Source organism: Excalfactoria chinensis, unplaced genomic scaffold, assembly GCF_039878825.1.
Source record: "Excalfactoria chinensis isolate bCotChi1 unplaced genomic scaffold, bCotChi1.hap2 Scaffold_369, whole genome shotgun sequence".
NCBI classification, from domain to species: domain Eukaryota; kingdom Metazoa; phylum Chordata; class Aves; order Galliformes; family Phasianidae; genus Excalfactoria; species Excalfactoria chinensis.
Genome location: NW_027315657.1, coordinates 44,349 through 55,089, shown reverse-complemented (window position 1 = coordinate 55,089; position 10,741 = coordinate 44,349). Strand labels below are relative to the sequence as shown.

The 10,741-nt window shown below is 56.9% G+C and overlaps 1 protein-coding gene across 5 annotated transcripts in view; it reads right to left on the bottom strand.

The window, feature by feature from the left end:
* Positions 1-2,663: 2,663 nt before the first annotated feature.
* LOC140264980 (bromodomain-containing protein 4-like) overlaps positions 2,664-10,741 on the bottom strand; it is a 50,813-nt gene continuing 42,735 nt past the window's right edge. For all 5 annotated transcript variants that reach the window (XM_072360858.1, XM_072360861.1, XM_072360856.1 and 2 more), the window contains 7 exons: positions 9,888-10,424; positions 7,771-7,883; positions 7,439-7,598; positions 7,220-7,350; positions 5,367-5,578; positions 4,969-5,266; positions 2,664-2,804 (listed from right to left, as the gene is read on the bottom strand). In XM_072360858.1, the coding sequence (XP_072216959.1) occupies positions 2,736-2,804; positions 4,969-5,266; positions 5,367-5,578; positions 7,220-7,350; positions 7,439-7,598; positions 7,771-7,883; positions 9,888-10,424 (1,520 nt within the window). In that variant the 3' untranslated portion in view covers positions 2,664-2,735. The remainder of the gene's footprint in view (positions 2,805-4,968; positions 5,267-5,366; positions 5,579-7,219; positions 7,351-7,438; positions 7,599-7,770; positions 7,884-9,887; positions 10,425-10,741) is intronic.

Here is a 10,741-nt window from a genome sequence, read left to right as displayed (position 1 = left end):
TGGGGGAGGAGGGGGCGGAGCGACAGAGGAATGGACCAATGAGAGAGCGAGTGGAGAAGGGGGCGGAGCGACAGGAGGGGTGGACCAATGAGAGAGCGGGGACAGGAGGCGGGGCAGAGGGGTGGACCAATGAGAGCGCGGGGCGGAGAGAGGGGTGGGGGAGGGGAAGGGGATGCCCATCCCCTATAGGGCCGGGGTTATGGGGACGGTATGGGGTCGTGGGGATATTATGGGGTTTATGGGGATATTATGGGGTTTATGGGGATATTATGGGGTTTATGGGGACACTGTGGGGATACGGGGATGCTGTGGGGGTGTGGGGACATGGGGGACGTTATGGGGATGTGGGGATATGGGGACATAGGGGCGACATTATGGGGATATGGGGACGTTATGGGGATGACATGTACCCATAGACCACATCCCAGTGCACACTTATGGGCCCCATATCCATATATGGGACCCCAATGCACACTTATGGGTCCCAGACCCATATATGGGACCCCAATGCACCCTTATGGGCCCCATGGATCCCAATGGACACCTATGGGCCCCGTGGATCCCAATGGACACTTATGGGTCCCACTTATGGGTTCTATACCCATAGATCCCATCCCAATGCACACTTATGTACCCCATATCCATATATCTGACCCCAATGGACATTTATGGGTCCCATACCCATATATGGGACCCCAATGCACACTTATGGGTCCCACTTATGGGTTCTGTACCCATAGATCCCATCCCAATGCACACTTATGGGCCCCAGACCCATATATGGGACCCCAATGCACCCTTATGGGCCCCATGGATCCCAATGGACACTTATGGGTCCCACTTATGGGTTCTATACCCATAGATCCCATCCCAATGCACACTTATGAGCCCCATACCCATATATGGGACCCCAAAGCACACTTATGGGTCCCACTTATGGGTTCTATACCCATAGATCCCATCCCAATGCACACTTATGGGCCCCATATCCATATATCTGACCCCAATGGACATTTATGGGTCCCATACCCATATATCGGATCCCAATGCACACTTATGGGTTCCATGGATCCCAATGGACACTTATGGGCCCCGTGGATCCCAATGGACACTTATGGGCTCCGTGGATCCCAATGAACACTTGTGGGTCCCACTTATGGGTTCTGTGCTCATAGATCCCATCCCGGTGCGCACTTATGGGCCCCATACCCATATCCATGTATCCCAATGCACACTTATGGGCCCCATATATAGATATCTAATCCCAATGGACCTTATGGGCCCCATACCCATATATCTGATCCCAATGCCCACTTATGGGTTCCATGGATCCCAATGCACACTTATGGGTCCCATACCCATATATGGGATCCCAATGCACACCTATGGGTCCCACTATGGGTTCTATACCCATAGATCCCATCCCAATGCACACTTATGGGCCCCATATATAGATATCTAATCCCAATGGACATTTATGGGCCCCATATCCATATATCTGACCCCAATGGACATTTATGAACCCCCCCCCCATAGCCCCCTTCCCTCCCCCAGCCCCTCCCCCCCTCCCCCCATAGCCCCTACCCCCATTCCCCCTATAGCCCCCCCCCTTCCCCCTATAGTCCCTCCCCCAGCCCCTCCCCCCATAGCCCCTTCCCCACTTAGTCCCTCCCCCATAGCCCCTCCCTCCCCCTAGCCCCTCCCCCCTTCCCTCTATAGCCCCTCCCCCCTCCCCCCATGGCCCCTACCCCCATTACCCCTATAGCCCCCCCCCCTTCCCCCTATAGTCCCTCCCCCAGCCCCTACCCCCATAGCCCCTCCCCCCTCCCCCTTAGTCCCTCCCCCCATAGCCCCTCCCCCATAGCCCCTCCCTCTCCCCATAGCTCCTCCCCCTTCCCTCTATAGCCCCTCCCCCCTCCCCCCATGGCCCCTTCCCCCATTACCCCTATAGTCCCCCCCCTTCCCCTATAGTCCCTCCCCCAGCCCCTACCCCCATAGCCCCTCCCCCTTCCCCCCGTAGCCCCTCCCCCACTTAGTCCCTCCCCCCATAGCCCCTCCCTCCCCCCATAGCCCTCCCCCTTCCCTCTATAGCCCCTCCCCCTTCCCTCTATAGCCCCTCCCCCCCTCCCCCCCCCCACAAACTCCCCCATTGAACCGGTTGTTTTTGTTTTTTTTTTTTTCTCTCTTTTTTCTTTTTTTTTTTTGTGTGTTTTTTAGAAAAAAAAAAAAAAAAACGGAAAAAAAAAAAACAACAAAAAAAACCAAAAAAAACAAAAAAAAAAACCCAAAAAAAAAAAGCCATAAATGTGGAGGAAGGAAAAATTAAAGGGGGGGGGGGGGGGGGGGGGAGGGGCGAGAGGTGAAGGGGGGGGGGCGGGGCAAAGAGGGGGGGGGGGTCCTTGAGGTGGGTGGATCTATGGGGGCTCGCACCCCCCCCCCCCCCATCTCTGCTCTCCCCCCCCCCCCCCACCCCGAAGCCCCCCCCCCCAAATTCTCTCTCCTTCCCCTCCCCCCCCCCCCCCCCCCTCAATCCATCCATCCCCACCGTTGTTTCCTGGGGGGGTCGTCGCTGTCGGATCCGTTTTCAATCGTTTTTATGGGGTTGTTTTCTTTTCTTTTTTTGGGAGGGGGGGGGGGGCAGATTTAATTGGGGGGGGGGTCAGGGGGGGTTTATGGGGGGGGGGGGGGGTGGGTTTGAGGGGGGGGGGTCCCACGAGGAAAAGGAGGCGGCTGCTTCAGAAGAGGTTCTCCTCAAATATTGCCAACAGGTCGCTCTGGAAATTCATGTCGATCGTAGCTGCCATCTATGGGGGAAGGAAGGAATGAGTGGGGTTAAGGGGGATTAATGGGGTTAAGGGGGGAATATGGGGTCAGGGGGGGAATATGAATGGGGTTAGGGGGGAATGAATGGGGTTAAGGGGGGAATGAATGGGGTCAGGGGGGGAATATGGGGTCGGGGGGGAAATGGAGTCGGGGGGGAATATGGGGTCAGGGGGGAAATATGAATGGGGTTAGGGGGGAATGAATGGGGTCAGGAGGGGAATTAATGGGGTTAAGGGGGGAATTAATGGGGTCAGGAGGGGAATAAATGGGGTTAAGGGGGGAATGAATGGGGTCAGGGGGGGAATATGGGGTCGGGGGGGGAAATGAATGGGGTCGGGGGGATATGGGGTCAGGGGGGGAATGAATGGGGTTAAGGGGGGAATGAATGGGGTCAGGGGGGGAATATGGGGTCGGGGGGGGAAATGAATGGGGTCGGGGGGATATGGGGTCAGGGGGGAATGGAATTAATGGGGTCGGGGGGGGGATATGGGGTCAGGGGGGGAAATGAATGGGGTCAGGTGGGGAATGAATGGGGTTAAGGGGGGAATGAATGGGGTTAAGGGGGGAATTAATGGGGTCAGGAGGGGAATTAATGGGGTCAGGGGGGGATATGGGGTTGGGGGGGGAATATGAATGGGGTCAGGGGGGGATATGGGGTCAGGAGGGGAATTAATGGGGTTAAGGGGGGAATGAATGAGGTCAAGGGGGGAAATGAATGGGGTCAGGGGGGAAATGAATGGGGTCAGGGGGGGAATATGGGGTCGGGGGGGGGTCTCAAAGTGGCACTAGTAGTCTTGAGGTGGCATTGAGGTATGAAGGGGGGCACCCAGGTGGCACTGGGGGGGTCTCAAAGTGGCACTGGGGGGGTCTCAAAGTGATAGTAGGGGTCTCGAGGTGGCACTGGGGTGTGAAGGGGGGCACCCAGGTGACACTGGGGGGTCTCAAATTGGCACTAGGGTCTCAAGGTGGCACTGAGGGGTCTCAGAATGGCACTGGAGGGTCTCAAATTGGCACTAGGGGTCTCAAGATGGCACTGGAGGGTCTCAAGGTGGCACTGGGGTGTGAAAGAGGGCACCCAGATGGCACTAGGGGTCTCAAGGTGGCATTGAGCTATGAAGGGGGGCACCCAGGTGGCACTGGGGGGTCTCAAGGTGGCACTGGGGGGTCTCAAATTGGCACTAGGGGTCTCAAATTGGCACTGAGGGGTCTCGAGGTGGCACTGGGGTATAAAGGGGGGCACCCAGGTGACACTGGGGGGTCTCAAATTGGCACTGGAGGGTCTCAAGGTGGCACTGGGGTGTGAAAGGGGGCACCCAGGTGGCACTGGGGGTCTCAAGGTGGCATTGAGGTATGAAGGGGGGCACTCAGGTGGCACTGGGGGGGTCTCAAAGTGGCACTGGGGGTCTCAAGGTGGCACTGGGGGGTCTCAAATTGGCACTGGGGGGTCTCGAGGTGGCACTGGGGTGTGAAAGGGGGCACCCAGATGGCACTGGGGGTCTCAAGGTGGCACTGGGGGGTCTCAAATTGGCACTAGGGGTCTCAAGTTGGTGCTGGGGTGTGAAAGGGGGCACCCAGGTGGCACTGGGGGGTCTCAAAGTGGCACTGGGGGTCTCAAGATGGCACTGAGGGGTCTCGAGGTGGCACTGGGGTTCTCAAGGTGGCACTGGGGTATGAAGGGGGGCACCCAGGTGGCACTGGGGGTCTCAAGGTGGCACTGAGGGGTCTCAAGGTGGCACTGGGGGTCTCAAATTGGCACTAGGGGTCTCAAATTGGCACTGGGGGGTCTCGAGGTGGCACTGGGGTGTGAAAGGGGGCACCCAGGTGGCACTGGGGGGTCTCAAGGTGGCACTGGGGGGTCTCAAATTGGCACTAGGGGTCTCAAGTTGGTGCTGGGGTGTGAAGGGGGGCACCCAGGTGGCACTGTGGGTCTCAAGGTGGCACTGGGGGTCTCGAGGTGGCACTGGGGTTCTCAAGGTGGCACTGGGGTATGAAGGGGGGCACCCAGGTGGCACTGGGGGGTCTCAAGGTGGCACTGGAGTATGAAGGGGGGCACCCAGGTGGCACTGTGGGTCTCAAGGTGGCACTGAGGTCTGCAGGGTGGCCCCCAGGTGTCCCTGTGTGGGTCTCGAATCTCCCACCACTCACCGCCTCCCTGCGCCTCCTCTCCTGCTCCCGTTTCCGGGCCATCTCCCTCTGCTGATCCAGCATGGACTGCGAGGACTGCGGCTGTGAGCTCTGAGCCTGCGCGGCGTTGCTGGCTGCGGGCGGCACCTGCTGCTGCTGCTGCTGCTGCTGCTGTTGCTGTTGCTGCTGCTGTTGTTGCTGCTGCTGTTGTTGCTGTTGCTGCTGCTGCTGCTGCTGCTGCTGTTGCTGCTCCTGGCGTCGCCGCACCTCCTCGTGCACCCGGCGTGCTTGCTCCATGGCATCCTCGTCATCACGGCTCCTGCAACAGCCCCACGTCGTATCCCTGCCCTATAGCGAGGAGCAGACACCCAACAACCCCCCAACAATGGGAGGGTTCGGGGCTGGTTTGATGTTCTCACCTCATCCTTTCCTGCTCCCTTCTCAGCCGTTCCTTCTCCCTCTCCACTTGCTCTGCTTGAGCCTTCAGAGCCTTCTCCCTCTCCTCCTTCTCCCGCGCCGCCCTCTTGAACTGCTCGAAGCTGTCGCTGGAGGACTTGGCGGTGGAGGACGGCGTGGTTGGATGCTTCTGGACCAGGCTGGCCCATGAGCCCATGTTCTTGATCTTTAGGTCCTGGGATAAAGGGGGATGGAGGTAAGGGGGGGGTTGAAGGGGATGATGCAGAGCGTTTGGCTGTCGGTCAACCATGAGAATAAGAAGGGTCTGATGTGGTTAAAGAGGGACCGGCTCCTTCTGATCAACTCTGATGGGCAGATTTACACTCTGGTATCCATGGAATGACGGGCTGGGGTTGGGTTGGGAGGGTCCTTAAAGATAATAGAACTATAGAATGGGTTGGGAGGGTCCTTAAAGATCACAGAACCTAGAATGGGTTGGGTTGGGAGGGTCCTTAAAGATAATAGAACTATAGAATGGGTTGGGAGGGTCCTTAAGGATCACAGAACCATAGAATGGGTTGGGAACGTCCTTAAGGATGACAGAACCACAGAATGGGTTGGGAGGGTCCTTAAAGATCATAGAACCATGAGATGGATTGGAGTTGTGTTGGGAGGGTCCTTGAAGATCATAGAACCATAGAGTGGGTTGGGAGCATCCTTAAGGATCACAGAACCATAGAATGGGTTGGGTTGGGTGGGTCCTTAAAGATAATAGAACTATAGAATGGGTTGGGAGGGTCCTTAAGGATCACAGAACCATAGAATGGGTTGGGAACGTCCTTAAGGATGACAGAACCACAGAATGGGTTGGGAGGGTCCTTAAAGATCATAGAACCATGAGATGGATTGGAGTTGTGTTGGGAGGGTCCTTGAAGATCATAGAACCATAGAGTGGGTTGGGAGCATCCTTAAGGATCACAGAACCATAGAATGGGTTGGGTTGGGAGGGTCCTTAAAGATCATAGAACTATAGAATGGGTTGGGAGGGTCCTTAGGGATCACAGAACCTAGAATGGGTTGGGAGGGTCCTTAAGGATCACAGAACCATAGAATGGGTTGGGTTGGGAGGGTCCTTAAAGATCATAGAACCATGAGATGGATTGGAGTTGTGTTGGGAGGGTCCTTGAAGATCATAGAACCATAGAGTGGGTTGGGGTTGGGTTGGGAGGGTCCTTGAAGATCATAGAACCATAGAATGGGTTGGGGTTGGGTTGGGAGGGTCCTTAAAGATCACAGAAACATGAGATGGGTTGAGGTTGGGTTGGGAGAGTCCTTAAAGATCACAGAATCATAGAATGGGTTGGAGTTGTGTTGGAAGGGTCCTTAAAGATCAAAGAACAATGGAATGGGTTGGAGTTGGATTGGGAGGGTCCTTAAAGATCACAGAACCAAATAATGGGTTGGGGTTGGGTTGGAAGGGTCCTTAAAGATCAAAGAACAATAGAATGGGTTGGAGTTGGATTGGGAGGGTCCTTAAGGATCACAGAACCACAAAGTGAGTTGGGGTTGCGTTGGAGGATTACAGAATCATAGAATGGGTTGGGTTGGGAAGGTCCTTAAAGATCAGAGAACCATAGAATGGGTTGGAATTGGGTTGGGAGGGTCCTTAAAGATCACAGAACCAAATAACGGGCTGGGGTTGGGTTGGAAGGGTCCTTAAAGATCACAGAACTACAGAATAGGTTGAAAGGGTCCTTACAGATCACAGAGCCATGGAATCACAGCGCAGTTGAATTGAAAGGGATCTCAGAACCCCCCCAACCCCCCCAACCCTGGGTACCTCCGGGGATGGACGTCGTTTTGGTAACAAACTCACCTTTTTAGGGGCGACGGGCGTTTTGGGTTCCTGTTTCTGCCTCTCCTTGTCCTGCACGCCCGGCGGCGGCGCGTTCTGCTCGGGGGGTCTGATGACGGGTCGCCCACCCTCCATGGGCTTCATCTCCGTCCCTGCAATGATAGCAGCCCCATGAGCTGCCCATCACGATGCCCCACACCCACCTGGAGGTGGGGAGGAGATGGGGGGGCTGGCACTCACTCTGCGGGATGTGCGCGGGGGGTTTGATGCTCTCGGGGTGTTTCGGGGGGTCCTGACGCAAAGGGGGGCTGAAGGTTTCGTTCCGGATGACGGGAGAATGCATCTTCTCCTCCTTCACCACCATGGGCTGCGATTGCACGACGGAGGCGGATCGCATCTCCTGCCACGGAGCAGAGCATGGAGGGGGGGGGGGGTCAGGCACTGCGCGGCCCCCTTTGGCAGAGACCCCCCCCTGCCCCACGGAGACCCTCCCCTCTTAAACCCAGCACGCCAACCTCGCTCTGCTGCATTCTGCCCTGGGCCGGGGGGGCACGGCGCCCGTTTTCCTTTACCTGTTTTTTTGGCTGGATGTTTTGTTGAGGTGGCGACTGGTGGACCAAGCCCTGGAACGGCGGCATCTGTGGGGAATGCATCATGAGAGGGGAAGGGGCTTCCCGCAAGTGACCTGCAACAGTTCGGCACCAGTCAGTCAAATGCTGTTCGGAGACGACGACGCCGTCGCGACACGCACCGCCCTATCGCGACATGCACCGCCCTATCGCGACACACAGCGCCCTATCACAACACACAGGGCACTATCATGACACACAGCGCCATAATGGGACACCTGCTGCCCTATTGCACTGCCCTATCGTGACACGCACCACCCTATCGTGACATGCACCACCCTATTGTGACACACAGAACCATACTGGGACTCACACTGCCCTATCACACTGCTCTATCGCAACATGCACCACCCCATCGCAACACACGGTGCCCTATCGCGACACACAGTGTCATATTGGGATACCCACTGCCCTATCACACTGCCCTATCGCGACACATACTACCCTATTGCAACACACAATGCCCTATCATGACACACAGTGCTGTATTGCAACACACAGTGTCATATTGTGACACCCACTGCCCTATCGCACTGCCCTATTGCAACATGCACCACCCTATCATGACACACAGCGCCCTATCACGACACACTGCCCTACTGCACCACCCTATCGCGACATGCAGTGCCCTATCACAACACACAGAGCCCTACTGCGACACACTGTCCTATCACAACACACACCGTCCTATTGTGACAAATACTGCCCTATCGCGACACACACTGCCCTATCGCACCGCCCTATCGTGACATGCACCACCCTAACACGACACACAGTGCCCTATCACAATACACAGTGCCCTACCACAACACACAATGCCCTATTGTGACACACAGCGCCCTATCGCAACATGCACTGCCATATCGCGACACACAGCGCCCTATCACAACTGAATACTGCCCTATCGCTACTAAACACTGCCCTATCACGACAAACACTACCCTATCACGACAAACACTGCCCTATCGTGATGCATGGTTGACCAACATCACCCCACACAAACCAATGTGGCGCTGCAAAACCAGGCAGCCCCACCACCAAGAACAACCACAACCTCCACCAGAGAGCCCCCAAATTTGCTCATATTTTCCCCAAATCGAATCCAGAAGATGTTCTGGGGCTCAGTTTGCACCCAGCTCTCCTTTATCCTTTGCTGGAGGTGGCTGCTCCCTTTGGGATGCACCCTGAGAAGCACTTTGGGCAACAGGGGCTCCAAACTCGGCATCTAAAGGTTGGTCCTTTTTGGGTCCCCAGGCCCGAATCAGGTTGGCACATTTCAGGTCCTCAAAATTAATCAGGTTGTCGCATTTTGGGTCCCCAGAATTAATCAGGTTGGCACATTTTTGGCCAACGCTCAGCAGAGGGTGTCTGGGACCCAACACATGTTGGCCAAGACACAAAGGAGAGCGTCTGGTACAACACACGTTGGTCAGCACCCAACGGAAGGTGTCTGGGACCCAACACATGTTGGCCAAGACCCAATGGAGGCAGTCTGGTACCCAATACGTGGCCAACACTCAACACAAAGTGTCTGGTATCAACGTATGTTGACCAACACCCAATGGAGAGTGTCCAGTGCCAACACATCTTGCCCAACACGCAACAGAGAGGATCTGGTTCCAACACACACTGAGCAACACCCATCAGAGAGTGTCCAGTACCCAGCACACGTTGACCAACACCCAACAGAGGGTGTCTGGGACCAACACACGTTGACCAACATCCAATGAAGAGTGTCTGCTACCCAATACATGGCCAACACCCAGCAGAGGGTGTCTGGGACCCAACACATGTTGGCCAACACTGAATGGAGAGCGTCTGGTACCCAATACATGGCCAACACCCAACAGAGGGTGTCTGGGACCAACACACGTTGGTCAACACACAGAACAAGTCCAGAACCCAACGGAGAGCACTCAGTACCCAACACAAGTTGGCTGAAAACCCCACGAGGTGCCCAATACCCGAAGCAAAGCACCCTTGGAAGGACGTGGAGACGACACCGAGCCACCCCTGCGTCACCAAACGGTGCAGGGTCTGCGGCCACGGCTCCTGCTCACCGGTCGAGTAGGGATCGGGCTTATGGTGCCGTGGTGAGGGGTGATGCTGGATGACTTGTTGAGGTTTCGCCGGCTGCGGAGGCTGCGGCGGCGGCGGCTGCGGGGGTGGATGCTGCTGCGGAGGTGGCTGCGGTTGGGGGATGTGGGAAGGGAAGGGCATGGGTTGCATGTGCATGGGCCTCTGCTGGGGTTGGTGCTGCAGCTGCTGCACCGCGGGGTGCGCCGGAGGCTGCAGGGGAGGCTGGGGCTGCGACTGGACCTTCACTGAAGGGAGAAGAGGAGTCTGAGGCTGCACTTTCTGCAGCTGTTGAAGGTAGAGCTGCATCTGGCTGGTGCTCAGAGGCAGGCTGTGGTGAGGCGGGGGAGGCTCCTCGTCCTCCAGCAGGACTTGGGGAGGCTGGGGCAGAGGCGGCTGAGGGAGCATGGGCTGCTGGCTGATGGCTGGAGAGACGGCCGGCGGGCGAGGAGGCTTCGGGGGCAGAGCGGCGGCGCGGTTGCTGGGTCTCGAGGGCTGCTGAGGCAGAGCGTTGTGCAAAGCTGGGGAGAGACGGACAGGGAGCTCGTGAGAAAGGTGCTGAGTGACTGTCGGCACGAGGAGGAAGGGGAGTGGGTTTTAACCTCCACTCTTTACTCAAAGGGCGGTGAGGACCCGGCTCCGCTGCCCAGAGCTGTGGTGTCCCATCCCCAAAGGATGTGGATGGGGCCCTGAGATGGTGGGGGGCACCCAGCTGTGGCGGGGGGGGGTTTGGGGGGTCTTTGGGTCCCTTCTAACCCAACCGTGCTGTGATCCCATCATTCTATGACCTTTAAGGACCCTTCCAACCAAAGCTACACTATGATCCTATGACCTTTAA